General features: G+C 46.4%; 1 protein-coding gene across 2 annotated transcripts; it reads right to left on the reverse strand.

Annotated features, from left to right (window-relative positions):
- Positions 1–2955: 2955 nt before the first annotated feature.
- Positions 2956–12916, reverse strand: pdcd6ip (programmed cell death 6 interacting protein). Of its 2 annotated transcripts, none has more exons than XM_057020059.1 (18): positions 12608–12916; positions 11015–11069; positions 10856–10925; positions 10530–10657; positions 10250–10403; positions 10057–10157; positions 8568–8684; positions 8255–8477; positions 7860–7983; positions 7524–7701; positions 6675–6786; positions 6406–6575; positions 5359–5607; positions 5019–5153; positions 4772–4866; positions 4542–4659; positions 4284–4468; positions 2956–3961 (listed from the first exon to the last, which is right to left on the reverse strand). In XM_057020059.1, exons 1-18 carry the CDS (start codon positions 12811–12813, stop codon positions 3781–3783), a joined length of 2601 nt encoding a protein of 866 aa, XP_056876039.1. In that variant the 5' UTR covers positions 12814–12916; the 3' UTR covers positions 2956–3780. The 2 variants fall into 2 exon arrangements, with proteins under 2 accessions (XP_056876039.1, XP_056876038.1); XM_057020058.1 differs by having other exon boundaries at positions 8568–8699.
- Between the last annotated feature and the right edge of the window lie 1554 nt (positions 12917–14470).

Raw genomic sequence — 14470 nt, forward strand, 5'->3', positions numbered from 1 at the left:
CATACGCATGCGCGTGTGTGTTGGTTTCTGGCCTTTGTCCCACTGCAGCAGGTGGCAGCAATGACGTCCGTCCACTTCCCACCAACACACACGCGCGCACACACACACTCTCTCTCTCTGCTGTTATCTTCTCCGGTGTCAGTCGCGGTGCGTTTTAACTATTCCTGAAACCCGCTCATCCTATCGGGTGGCCACATTGCGCCGCTTCCTGACACGCGTGCGCGCATACGCACAGACTCCCACTCACGCACGCACGCACGCAGGAACACAGAGCGGTGGACTGACTTGATTATACAAGTGGAGCAGCTCGTCCTGACAGAGGAACAGAGCACCAAAAAGGATACGCGGAAAAAAATGGAATATAAAAGGCTTATTTGCCCGTGTTGTATAAGCGTGTTTCATCTTCCCACTCTCGCCTACCCTCGCCCACACAGGTTAGATCCAATAACTACCGCCAGGACTCCATCTCGCAACACAAACATCTCCATGAGAAGGAATATTGCCGTCGAGTTCTTTTTCATAATCTCTTTCCTCTACACCCACATACGCGCACAGTGAGGGGGTGAGAGAGAGACAGGAGGGGGTAAAAAAAAGGAGAGGTGGTAAAAGAGGTGAGGAGGAGGGTGGAGGAGAGGAGAAGAGCGCTCATGAGAGCCAGGAGGTAGTTGTTATAGTAACCGAGTCTCTATACCTGTCAATCAGATCTATTTCAGGCATCTTGCTTCTATGGGGGAAAAAAACCCAAAAAGGAAATAAAAAAAATGTATGTATGAGACCTGTGAGCTTTTTCACTGAGGCAGAATTATCAGCCTTTGCACATGCACGCATACTGGCAAACTGGGAGCTGGTAGACTGATCACATTAACACCATAAATGAGATTTCAACACTGTTGTCATTTGTTTTTAGATTCCAACACTTGTCTTTCCCTGCAAAAAAGAGAGAGAGAGAGAGGAGGGTGAAAAGCACGATGGAGCGGCACCGACGCGTTTTAATCCCAGTTTAACTCTGATGTAATTTGACCTGACAGGCCAGTTTAAGACCGGGATGGTGAAGATGGTGACACAGCGGCGATGCTTTACTGATAACAGGGTTTTTTTTCATGACAAATCAAAGATTTTGCCTATTTCAGATGGAACTTTTGCTATTTTAAAGTCATTTGGGTGGTTTGTCCCACACGGACCTCATTGTGGAGGACAACTTTCTTGGGAAAACCATCCGCCAACTCTCCATGGCAACAGTTGTCAGGACACTTGGAACCCTCCAACAGGAATCAGCAGCTCACAACAGAGGAAGCATGTAGTGCTCAAAATGGCTTCACGGCTGTCCAAATGAGTAATTCCATTATTTTACCTTGTGTTTTTTTTTAAATTATTAATTTGTTACTTATATTGACACTTTTATTCCAGTTTCCGTCTTGGAAATGGATACTGGGTAGCAGGGAGCGTTCTCCTGCTGAAAGAGGCCAAGGCTGTCGGGGGCGATCAGTTCCATGAAAGGCTGTAAATGACCTGTCAACCTCACACGACCCAACGTCTCCCTGCAGAACCCAGCCCAGAGCATCACCCCGCTTGTTGTTCCCCAGGTAACCGAGAGCATTAGCCGGGCCCTGCATTCGAATTCCCACCTATTCCATCAGGCACACTTTCTCATCATTTATAATTTTCTTTAAACTTACTTTTTCTTGCCCCCCTCCCAGCGCCCACACAGTAGTTTTAAAATAATTGTACGCGAGATCAAAATCCCAGCCAAAGAAAACACTCGATTCAGCCCTGTTGGGAGCCAACACATGGTGAGCAGGGGGGGGGGGGACGATTGAGTTGGGGGGGGAGCGAGAGAGAGAGAGAGAGAGCGTGAGCAACAGAAAAGGCTGTGTGCTGGGTTTGGGAGCCATTAGGCAGAAGGTAATTAATACCTGTCACTGCAGTGTTCTGTTCGCTGCCTTAATTCCGTTTCAGACCAATTAAAATATGACACTCCTCCAGTGGAGGACGGCTTGTTAAAATTAAGCGCCTGAGATGCACAGACACCTTTGATAAACACATCCAGGGCTACAATTAGCTTTGGCAGCGAGGGTAGGTTGTATAGATAGAATGAGAGAAGGATTGGAGGGTGTGTGTGGCAGAGAGAGGGGGAGCGAGAGAGAGAGAGACACTGTGTGTTGTCTCACTTCATCCCAGAGATGCAAGTTAAAGCCTCACACACTCAAGATGAAGATGATGTCACCGGCGCTTCCTGAGTCACGAGATGTTGACCAGCGTGGTGGAGGTGCTGCCAATGTTGTGCAGGCCAGGCAGCAGGGACAGATGAGAGGTTATGAGCAGAGAGAGAAGAGCTGAGGATGCAGAAAGACAGGTGGTGCTAGTGTGTGTGCGCCCGTGTGTGTGTGTGTGTTGGGATTGAGAAGCAAAGGAAATCTGGGGGTGGGGAGGCCAGGGAACAAGCAAACATCGCCAGGTTAGATGGGAACTCAAAAAGACCAGACAAAGAGGAAGAGGGAAAAAGGGAGGAATGATGGATGCAGGCGGGGAACCAGCAGCTCCCTGCCAACATCTTCATGCATCCTTCCAGACAACAAACTGTGCTGCCATCTGCCCATCTCTCTCTCTCCCTCACACACACACGGAGGAAATATGTGAAATCATTAGTGACACAGAATAAATATCAGGAGATGAAATCTGCCTGTGGAGAATTCACCTGCAGGGAAATGTGATTGGAAGAGATCGTGACCTCCCCCTTAGAATAATTTGCACACCATCTAACTAAGGTGTGCCCACAGGGCCTGGAAGGGGGTTTAAGATGGTACGGGGTGGCACAATTCATCCGCTGACTGGCTAAAATGAGCAATCTCGGTGGGTGGATGACCTGGGCCTCGGAGGGCGTTGCATTGTGAGCCGCATTACTGCCCCCTCCTGGCGGCTTTGCAAACACCTACAGTTTGATGAACAAGACCAACGTCAAGACTGGTAAATTTTAATTATATTAGAGCAAAGACATACAAAGGAACACAAAGAGGATGAAAGTGCAGCACACAGTTTCCTGGTTAACCACAAACAGAGGTCTTTTATACACACACATACAGTACATATATATATATGTATATGCATGTAGAAGAGGATAATTTCTCCCACAAATTGATTGTAGCACTGAAACAAACTAACATTTCCCATGTGAGCAAGCGAGAGGAGAAAGAGCGAAAGAGACCAGGATTCTCCATAGTTACGATTTACATTAGAAAACCTACAGGCCATTCTTTATACATCAGCCAGGCATCAGCATGTTACAAAAATAGGAATATGGTTGAGAGAAAAGCATTGGGAGTTGAGTGAGTAGGTGGCAGAGTGAGGATGTGCCTTTCTGGCAGGGCTAGTAATGACCACCCACCCACAGCCCAACCAGAAAACTGGGTTTCCAAGTCCTCCTATATGGGTTCTACAGCAGTCCAGCAAATGGAGTCACTATCAGTAGAAACTTCTTAGGGTTTTACAAGAAATGTTATAGAAAATGATAATAAACACAAAAATAGCATAATTAGTGCATCAGTGTAGGTTGTTATGATTATCAAAAAGGCTGATAAGAATACGAGGACGAAAGTGAAGAGATTGATGGTTTCAGATAGAAGAATAAGTGCAAAACAGTTCTAAGGATGGCCTCCACTTTATAGAGCTGCTGTTAGTTAAAGAAAACAAAAGATGAATGGGGGGGGTCTAATGGAGATGCAGTGTTATTGCTGGGGGCAATTTATTTGGTGTAAACTGAGGCATAATGAGAAATGAGAGCGGTTATTGCTGTGGGTAGTAGGGCTGCTGCTGAGGAGGGTGCTGGGGGTAGCCAGGGTATGGCTGTCCAGCAGGAGGGGCGCCTGGGTAGCCAGCTTGTCCTGGAGTGGCCTGGTATGACATGTAGGGCATGTTGTACTGCCCGTAAGCATAGGGGTTGTAGCCCATAGGCATCTGGTAGTACCTGCATGGGAAGAAAATGAGACATTTAACAGAACTGGTTTTGTTGTTAAGTTGTGAAATGTGATTTGAATTCAACTGCTGTGTATCTAAAAGCCACCCGCTTCCAAATTTAAAAAATAAAATAAATAATCAAGCAAATGATGACCTACACTAGAATCTAACTTCCTCACAATTCAGAATGGAAGCTCCTCCGTCATGAATCTACTTTTTGCCGCACTTAGAGATGATACGAGGGTACAGTAAGTTATAGCTAACTAAAGGAGCGTGACTCAGGCACCACAGAGGATTAGTCTTGTTAGAAATCAGGCTGATGCTAAACATACCCTGGATAGCCCTGGTAGGAGGGGTAAGGTGGGCCCTGGGCCTGTGTCGGCGGAGCCACCGGTGGTGGGTTGTTAGGTGGAGTACTGGCAGGTGCTGCATTGGCTGGTGTGCTGGAAGCGGCATGAGGGGTGAAGGTAGGTGGAGGTGGCCTCGCCGGGGGCTTTGCCGGTGGTTGCTGCTCGGCCTGACAAAACAGACAATCATGACCGTCCTGCCACAGTCGGTGCTCACATCCGGATATCTGAAGGGCTGCTTACAAAGACCGTTCTTGGCGCTGGTGTTGGTCCAGCGGCAGGGGGAGCTGGGGTGCTCTGATAGGCTGGGACGTTGAAGGATGGAGCGCTGGGCTCCCGAGCGATGCTCTGCTGAAGCTCCCTAAAAACAGGAATTAAACAACGTTTACTCGCATATGTCACGTCAAACTGAAACGTAGAAACAGGCACATTCATTCAGCGGAGCTGCTGTTGAGTTTTGAGCAGTTTCGTACTTGAGCAGTTCGTCGCGCTCTGTTTTGCGAGCAAAGACTATGTCGCTGCATTTGTTCTGGAACTTCAGGAGGATTTCTGTCAAGTCGTTGTAAAACTGAAAGAAACAATTAAAACAGACAAAAAAAATGAACCCGTGAACCCAAATGAACCCCCTCCCCCATCAGAAGACTAACACCTTCTGTTGTCAACACAGCGTTACTCCGACAGTTTACGCCGGTCCAGAAGTGTGTTGTGCTGAGCGAGTACCTTGGTGCCTTCGCGCAGGTTGTTGCTGATCTCGACGTAGCTGTCATGAGCTGAGGCCAGCTTTTTCAGCACCTCCTCCCTCTGGTTGCTTTCTGCATTGGACTGTTTCAGATTGCTGAACTCCTGGTGGGAGGTCTGAAATAAGGAAATCAGACCAGGGAGTTAGACCATGGACGGCAGGTGCACGTTACGAGTAAACAGTGAAGCGTTCAGCTCTCACAGCGAGAGATGGGTGATTTCTCTTTGTGCTTTTTTGGCCCCCTATTGATTTACATAGGGGAATTTAAAAAAAAGAAAACGTTTCTGAAATGGCAGCTTGTTCTTTGTCCTGCCAGCATACCTGAACTTGTCCAAGCAGCTCTTCCTGTGTCCGAAGGCTGGCCTGGACCCTCTGGTTGTAGGCACCGTACAACTGCTCGAGCTGGGTGCTTGAGAGCTGCTCCTCGTTGATGGCCCCATCCCGGGCGAGGGCCGTTAGGAAGCTAACAGACATGTCAAAGGTCACAGCCTTGATCTCTCCCTCCAGCGTCTCCCGCTCCTTCTTAATCTCATCCAGTTTGGTGATCTGAGAGCGCAGCATGTTCACCACCTGAGTGAAGACGGTCACAGTCACGCACAGAGCTCTGGCACATCGAAATATGCAGCTGCCCCCCCCCCATTCCACACTTTTGGCATAAATGCCGTGTCGCTGCACATCTCTGTTTCCCAGCTCTGCTTGCTCAGAAACTCAAGCTCCCCTGTGACACGCTTTGCAGCGTCAGCAAATGGAATGAAAAATGGAGCTGGGGTGGGGAGAAGGGAGTGGGCTGTGAAAGCAGGCCGCATCGGTACAGGCGGTGTAGGTATATTAATGATTAGGCTTTGCTTTGCTGTGACATAACAAAGCGTGTAAACAAAACAGTTAAAAAGTTGGTTCATCCGGACTGTCACCGGCTTAAACGATTGTCGCTGTCTGAAAGGGAGACGGCTGCATTGTTTATCCATATTGTTGTTTCGCTGTAAATGAAAACAGCAAAAAAAAAGGAAAAAAGCCTGTTGAGTCAGACAATTGAGCACCGATGAGCTATTGTGTGTTACATTAGCTTTTTGTTGAGAGTGAAGAGGATAACTGATGTTCTAACAGGTGTGTTTTGTGGTTTTGTTTATCTTAAATCAAGCTGTTGCACGTGATCTCTCGTGACATTTGGTGAAGAGACTCTTGCGGTATTTCGGCTCAACACATTTGAAGCTTCACGGCAGAGGTTTTGCACGAGTTAATGTTGGCTTTGAAGAATTCACAGGTATCTACGATGGTACAGGAAGCAGCAGCGGTGAGTGAAGTGGGCTGCAACAGTCACACGACAGGGTCACGTGATCCGCAGAGTTAACGCGTTAGAGGCGTACGGACCTCGCTGCCCTGCAGTGTTTTGGTTGGGTTGGCAGACGGGATGGCGGCGCTCAGCTCGTTCTCGGGTTTGCACAGCAAGGCGATCATTTCACAGTGAGTGTTGTAGCGCTCCTTCACCACCTGGTCCGCCTGGACAGCCTTGTCCAAGATGCTGCGGAAGTTGGCTCCCTCTAGGGGGGTAGAGGAGAAAGGGGGCAATACAGACAGGACAGCAGCGGGAGAGAGACGTCAAATGAACCAATCCAAATCAAGTCGCGCTCCCGCTCTACCTGCACGGAGGGGCTTGTACAGATCTCCAGAGGGCGTTCTGTTCCAGCGCTGGTTGAACTTGGCCCGCAGGTCGTTGTCCGTCGTCTCTTCCTCATCCAGTATCTTTAAAGACTGAGGACATCACAATGCACAAACAGGCTGGTTGAGATGGCGGCGTCTCAGTACACTGAGTAAATCCACACGACAGATTACAATCGACTCAGTTCTTGAACAATTCCTTTTCTAATTGTGCACATGGATTCACGGGTATTGTCCATACTCTATAGACCATGTAGAGTGGATATTCTAGTCTCATTGTATTCTGAAAAGCTTATTTCAAACAGACTGCTTTTTTAGTAGTTTTGAACATCAATATTAATGATGTTTATATTAAAAAAAGAAATAAATTAGTAAAAAAAGCCGGGGGGATGTTCTTTGCTTTTATTAAAACACAGTCAAGTACTTGTGGGGAAAAATGTGAATGTTTTGGTGAGCACTTCTCAGATCTGCCAACAAATTTGGAAGCGCTTTGTGCTTTTAATCTTTATTTCCATCTGTTTATTTGTTGTATGCACATTGTCTAAAAGCAGGTTGGCTGAAGCTGGTAGACACACAGTTCTTGGCCCAAAAATCTGGATTAGACTTCAGTGATGATTTTCATCTGGGAGTTCTGCCATAGCAGACAAATATGTCCCATTTTTAATAGTGGTGGGGGAGAATTAGATTTAATTTGTCCAGATCAGCCTTTAAAATCAATAAGCCCATATGTTATCCACAAACTGGACAAAAAACTCCCACAACAAGTGGTTTAAAGGGGCTGTACTGGGGCATACTGTACACATAACCTAGTGGGTTCCTGTTCATCTGACCTCATCCAGGATCTCTCTGTTCCGAGTCAGGAGCTCCGGCAGGTCTTTGATGAGCTGCTCGATGCTCTGCAGTCCTCCTTGCTGCACGATGGAGCGCGCCTTCTCGGCTATAGACTGTGGGATAGAGTCTCCGGACAGATCCTCCAGCGCTGCTGGCAGGTTTAGAGACGCCAACACCCTGATGTACAGTTATGCATTTTCAACTTTCCAGACAAATCTAATTCTTAATGCAGTTTTAATATCATACAAATAAAGCACACGCCCACTCCCAGCTGTTAATTGGAAGAAAAAAAAGGCAAATCTTTAAAAGCATCTTTAAAAGACGCGACTGCATACCCGTTGCAGAGGTTGGTGGCCTCCCTCATGGTTCCCACCAGCCTGTTAACAAAGTCAGACTTCCTCTGGTTGTAAATAGTCATGGCCTGCTGCACCGCCATGGGGACCATCTTCTCAAATAAGTCTGGAACCAAAGGAGCAAGAAGAAGAACTGGCTTTCAGCTGCAATTCAGGTTTCCAATTCAGAACTTGTTGCGCGTGTTCAATGGACTGGATGCATTGTGGTTTGTAACAGGTGCAGAGACGCAGGAGAGGATAATTAATGACGTTGACAAGTCATCTTAGAGCTGGAAACACCTAAACAGGAGCCCAGCTGGCTGGAGAGGTGTGTGTTCTTTAATGCTCTTTGTAATTAAGTGTTGTTTATGCATTCATTGTTCCATTATCTGTCTCACCTGAGAATTTCTGGCTGAGTGGCGTTGTGATGGGGGATGCTTTGACCAGCGCCGCCTTGCCAATGTGTTCAAGATCCTTGATTTCAGGCACGCGGTCGTTGTAGATAAAATCGTTGTCTTTTTTGGCCGCGGTGAGGGCTCGGTTGATCCTGTCACTCAGGTCTTTGACGCTCACGTATTCGTCGTACCGAGACGCCACGGTCTTCACCAGCTCTGCTGCGTGCTGCGCGGGTGAACGGAACCAAGAGAAGGCAGTGAGAACAGGGCGATTTCGGATGAGGGTGAAGCGTTGGGGGGAGAGAAGACAAAGCACCTGTAGGCGAGCGATCTCCTCTCCAAAGCGCTTCTTCTGTTTAGCCAGGGCGCTCTGGTGGAGCTCAGCATTGGCCTGCATGATGCAGTGCTTGGCCGCCAGCACGGGCAGCACTTCCTGAAAATAAAAATACTGACCAGGGAGAGGCAACCACAGAGCGAGACGCAGGCACGCATACAGGTATACGCACGGATGGACAGGTGCACACAAGAGCAATGCAAACCACAGAGAGGGAGACGCGCACACCAGCAGGATCAAACCACGGATGACATCACGAAAATAACCAAACAAGCACAAGCAGTCAGAGGTGTGCAGACCCACGACACAAAACACACACACAATCAGTGCCAGCGCCAACACCACCACCACAGGGGGGATGCAGAAAGAAAGAAAGAAAGAAAGACAGAAAGAAAGAAAGACGAGAGAGAAAACAGAACAGCTCGTGAGTGTTTAACCTTTGACCACCTTCATCTCACGTCACAAGGCCAGTGTGAGTGTGTGTGGGTGTGTGTGTGTGGACAAAGGGGTACATTTTTTCCTGCTTGTTAAACTACATTTCTCTTTCTCAACACAGAAAAGTCGAAATGATACATTTCATATAATATTGGAAGCTGCGAGCCAAAGGAAACAAATTAACGAGGATATTTAGGTTAAAGGTCAGGGTTGTTTCTGCTCCACTGATTTATGTATCTCTTTTAATGGTTCCATCCAAAAATATTAACTTTCTTACACAAAAAAATGAAAGCTTCGGGGCTTTATTACAAAATGATGAAAACTTGATGACATGTAGTTCACTTATTTATAGATCCGTTCCTTACAAACGGACTGTTTTGAATCCAACCGTTGTTCCAAAGTGATAAAAAGTAACAATTAAAATGTCAATTGTGATGTGAGCTGGAGTTCAACTGAACAACATTTAAAGATAAGCAGCATTTTAATAATGCCTCATGTGTCACATCTCTGACACTGCCTCAGGTACTTGATGTGGAGAAACCTGAAAACGTAGTAATTTCCTTTAAACATTCAGCTTTAATCTATTTAATCTGATCTTCTGTGTCCAGAGGGAAAAAAATCTGAGTGCTGTGTGCATTCAGGTATTTCATTCATACCACAGACAGGCTCTAAATCTTCACATTCCTAGATAAGAAACCAACCCTGATGGAGACTAGTTAATGAGTGATCACCACAAAAACCCAATGAAGCAGGGTGAAGTCAACCAAGGAGAAGAGAAACAGCTGGAGATCAGAGCAGTCTGCAACATGAGGACCACTCTTCCAGTTGTATTTTCCAAAAATGCACATAAAGGGGAAAAAACCCAGCACGCAACCAGACAGACAAAACACACACACACACACACACCCCCTCCATACATGCAGACCCCCAACTCTGCTATCTCCGCAGCACTGAAGACACAGCTGCCGGCGTGCTGTTGGAAAGCTCAACAGAGTCTCTTCAGGTTAATCTTTACCCATGGCTGCCCTTCACGTACCTTGGGAAGGTTGTCTTTGTACTGACACTGCTTGAAGGCATCGCCGTAGAAATCTGCCGCCTGATTGGCCAGCTTGGCGATGACAGCGTCTTTCATCTTATCTGTTGGTTCAACAGCTCGCGTTAATGACGAGCTTGCAGGAAACAGGTCGCTCCTGCACGTCCTTTATCAATAATGTGTATTGGACCAGCACCTGAGGCTGCCTTGAGGAAGATGACTTCCTGGGCCTGTGCCAGCATGATTGTGCTCAGGGTACCCATAGTTTCCGGGGAGATGTCCATGGTTGGCTCTCTGTTCAGCGCGGACAGAACTGTGTCCTTAATGTGGCCGAAAGCTCCGCTGGCCAGCTGGAGAGTGAGACAAGTTTTCAGACCACTCAGCTAATGCATCCGACACCAAAGTATCCGCGTTACACCTCTTCTCCAGGAAGATAACATACGTTTCATTTCTAAGGTAAAGCCATACGTGCTGACCTGATAGTATTTGGCTGCGGTCTTCAGCCCCTCATCATTATCCAGGTTCTGCTCGGAGGCGATCTGACTGGCCAGAGCTGCTACATTGAACAGCACACAAGTCTTCTCATAGCCCAAACTGGCCAAGGCTGCAAAAGACACAACACATGCAGCGATGACTAAATACATTTTGTGGACGTTAAATAATCACAATGTGAGGAGTGCAGAGGACAGAATACTCAAAGGTAAATGGAATAAATAACAAACTAGGTTGCTTAGTGGTTCTGCTTTGTTACGCTTTTATATTTTTATCCGGAAGCTGAAGGATGCAAATGAGCAGCACCTACCAAGCTTGACTGAGCCTCCAAACAGTGACCCTTTATCAAACGCATCCTTCCATGTGAAGGTTAAGCAGAGCTGTGGACAAAGAAAGACAGCAATTACACACTCGCTCCTTGTTTTTGGAAACCGACCAACAAAAACGTTTAGGATGTCCACTTAACCACCTGGTTTTCAGAGAAGGGAAACTTGGGCTCGACGGCACACAGCTGATCGTAATACCTGAAAAGAGAAAGACACAAACTAAAAGCACCTTTTCTGAAATGTGTGAACTAAAATAAACGTACTTAATGGAATAACGGAATCACAAGGTCGTGATTATAGTGGAGTTCAAGCTCAGTCGTTTCAGCTACAAGTGAGTCACTAACAGCGAGACAGGCACGAAAACACACACACACCTTCTCTTTTTTGTATGTGTGTAACAGTGACGTGAATTATTTATTTTTAGCGGTGACAGCTTACAGAAACGCTTGTTAGGGAATCCCCATTTCCAGTTGATCCACTATCAAACCTGATGTCCAGAGTTCCATAAAACTGGGTTTAATGGGTAGATATACACCTATATACACGTATATACACACGTACAAGAAGTTATAATCAAATGGGCCCACGGAAGATGAGCCGAGCTGTGCTTCTTGGTTTACTAGAGAAAGAAAGACAACATTCTAGTCCACACAATGGGTGCCATGGCAACGTAAAACTGTGCAGGTTTGAAAGAGATCGGGCTCTTGGCGCCAGCGTCAAGCCTTTCTGTGCAGACAGGTAAATCCTGCACCTGGTTCCTCATATATATAACAAATAACAGTTATTACAGCTTATCAATTTGAGGAATTCCCAAATCAAAAGCTTTAGCAATGACCTTATTTCCTTCAACGTGCTAAGATTGTGTTCATGCGTTGCAGTGGAAGCATGCAAGTTGTTCCAGGGCACAGGGAGCGCTCGTGGAATCTGGGCGTGGAATCTGGACAACCCATGAGTCAATGAGACCAAACCTTGACTAACGCAAGGCAAAGTGGCCAATAGCACACTTCAAACTGTCAGCAATGTCAGTTGATACCCGGGACAAATGACAACAGCTTTTAAATGGGGAACAACTTATGCAAGTGAGTCTAATCACAGTAATGTGTGGTAAAGTGAAAAGTGGGACGTGAAGCGGCTGTTTGTGCTATGAAAGAAATTCCCTGTCTCCTCTTTATCAGTTTATTATTATACCACCTTTATAAAGTATATAATGTTTAGGTGGAAAATGCTGCGTCACAATATTGTCTGATCATGTATCCATATGATACATTGACAGAGGCACATGTGGGCAAAGCTGATTTTTAGACGGCTATCAAAGATGTTGTCGTCAAAATTGTGTCACTTCTTGGATTTAATTAATGAGTTTTATTAGTGTGACCTATGTTTTTTTAACCTTTTGAGTCTGTTCCCGTTTGGTAAAGTTTAAATTGACAGCTCCTCAGGTCGCCTCACTGACTAAGCATTTATCAAAAAGCTCCCCGTAAATAATACCGCTTTCTTTTTATTCTTGTCAGACAGTTCATTCGAGCATGTTTAAAAACCACATCGCCATGAGCTATTTACTTAAGTGGAAAAGCTGCGTTAGCTCGTAAGCTTCTCGAACTTTAGCTGCCCGGTTAGCAACTGAAAGCTAACACATCTGGGTGCGGCAATGACGAACGTCAACGTGGGTAAAAGTTGCTACGAAGTTCCCAACTTTGCCAACTCTCAGCCCTGCCATAAAATGGAAGATTGTGTACCTGAGAAGAACCTCCAGGGAGCTCTCATGTTTGTCCAGCGGCCTTCCCACTGCGCTCTTACGGAGCTTGTTCAGCTCCTCCACGGCGCGGATATATTCCCCCTGCTCGTCGCTCGCCTGGTACGCGACATTGATGAATTTGGACAGCGGCTTCACTAGATCTACCTCGGATGACTTTTTCAACGGGACTGAAATAAACGTTGCCATTTCGGCCCGTGTGCTTTCCAAAGCTGAGTGAAGAGTCGACGTTACAACACAAACAACAGCGAGAGGTTCACTTCCTGGACTCGCACAGGGAACGTCTGATGACGTCACGGAGAACGGCGCAGCGTATCGCCCCCAATCAGTAACGTTTTTATAGAAAAGGAAGTAGACTTTATTGATGGGGAAGCTTTATTTTCATTTATTTATCTTTAAAAAAATTGTATATTGTTTGAGAGTAAGGCTCTGGGAAAGGATTGCTGGTTGAGGTGGCAGATTATCGACTGTTTCCGGTTCTAGGATCAAGATGCTTGGAGAGAGATTAGGGTTCAATTCCCATCATCCAGGATGGACTATTGCTCATAACGCATCAAAGAAGAACCAATTAGTGTTATTCGCCATTAGGTTGGGCAGGACACTGAAGAGTAGATACCGGAAGTACAGGATGCTGAGTAGGGTGTAGTGACGTGGTAGTAGAGTTTACATATAAGGTTGCTTTATGATCAACACAACTGGATACTTGGAAGTTCAAGGGTCAAATCACCCCTGACCCCCCTCCATCCTGCTCCTGGGTTCGCCTCCGTCCTGACATTCCCCAGGCGGCGTAGCAACTGCATTTCTATCTGCACCAATAGAGGGCGCTGCTGGCACTTTTAGGGCTTTTTATAAAGGCGCCCAGAAGCTGCATCAATCATATACTGTATGTTAGGTGTGAGCAAAAGAAGTGATTTCTAATAGATAGATCTATAGGAATCATATATCAATCAGTTCAGCCGAAAATAAAACTATTCCCCCTTTTAAATGCAAACCTTAGACAATATATTCATATAAAACAAACACAACTGTCATACATACTTACAGTCATGGCCAAAAGTTTTGAGAATGACTAAATATTACATTTTCACAAAGTCTGTTCCTTCAGGGTTTTTAGGTGTTTGCCAGATGTTTCTATGGTATAATGACATACAATTAGAAGCAATTAGAAGTATCAAAAGCTTTTATTGACCGTTTGATTTATCACCAAATTGCCCCTGGATGGTTGGGAGAAGTTGCTCTCGGAGGATGTTCTGGTACCATTCTTTGTTCATCGCTGTGTTTTTAGGCAAGATTGTGAGAGAGCCCACTCCCTTGACCGAAAAGCAACCCCACACATGAATGGTCTCAGGATGCTTCACTGTTGGCATGAGACAAGACCGATGGTAGCGCTCACCTCGTCTTCTCCGAACAAGCCTTCTTCCAGATGCCCCAAACAATCGGAAAGGGGATTCATCAGAGAAAATGACTTTACCCCAGTCCTCAGCAGTCCAGTCCTTGTAACTTCTGCTGAATATCAGTCTGTCCCTGATGTTTTTGCTGGAGAGAAGTGGCTTCTTTGCTGCCCTCCTTGACACCAGGCCTTCCTCCAAAAGTCTTCGCCTTACTGTGCGTGCAGATGCACTCACACCTGCCTGCTGCCATTTCTGAGCAAGCTCTGTACTGGTGGTGGCCCGATCCCGTAGCTGAAACAACTTCAGGAGACGGTCCTGCCGCTTGCTGGACTTTCTTGGGCGCCCTGGAGCCTGTTTGGCATCAATTGAACCTCTCTCCTTGAAGTTCTTGATAATCCTATAGACGGTTGACTGAGGTGCAATCTTACTCGCTGCAATAAACTTCCCCGTTAGGC

This window comes from Takifugu flavidus, chromosome 21 (genome assembly GCF_003711565.1).
Source record: "Takifugu flavidus isolate HTHZ2018 chromosome 21, ASM371156v2, whole genome shotgun sequence".
Taxonomy (NCBI): Eukaryota; Metazoa; Chordata; class Actinopteri; order Tetraodontiformes; family Tetraodontidae; genus Takifugu; species Takifugu flavidus.

Coding starts and splice junctions, on each gene's coding strand:
- pdcd6ip (XM_057020058.1), bottom strand. CDS start 12,813: ATGGCAACGTTTATTTCAGTCCCGTTGAAAAAGTCATCCGAGGTAGAT. Junction 6,576..6,674: donor GTACAAGCCCCTCCGTGCAG/GTAGAGCGGGAG, acceptor CTACCCCCCTAG/AGGGAGCCAACTTCCGCAGC. Junction 5,154..5,358: donor AGCTGCTTGGACAAGTTCAG/GTATGCTGGCAG, acceptor TCCTTATTTCAG/ACCTCCCACCAGGAGTTCAG.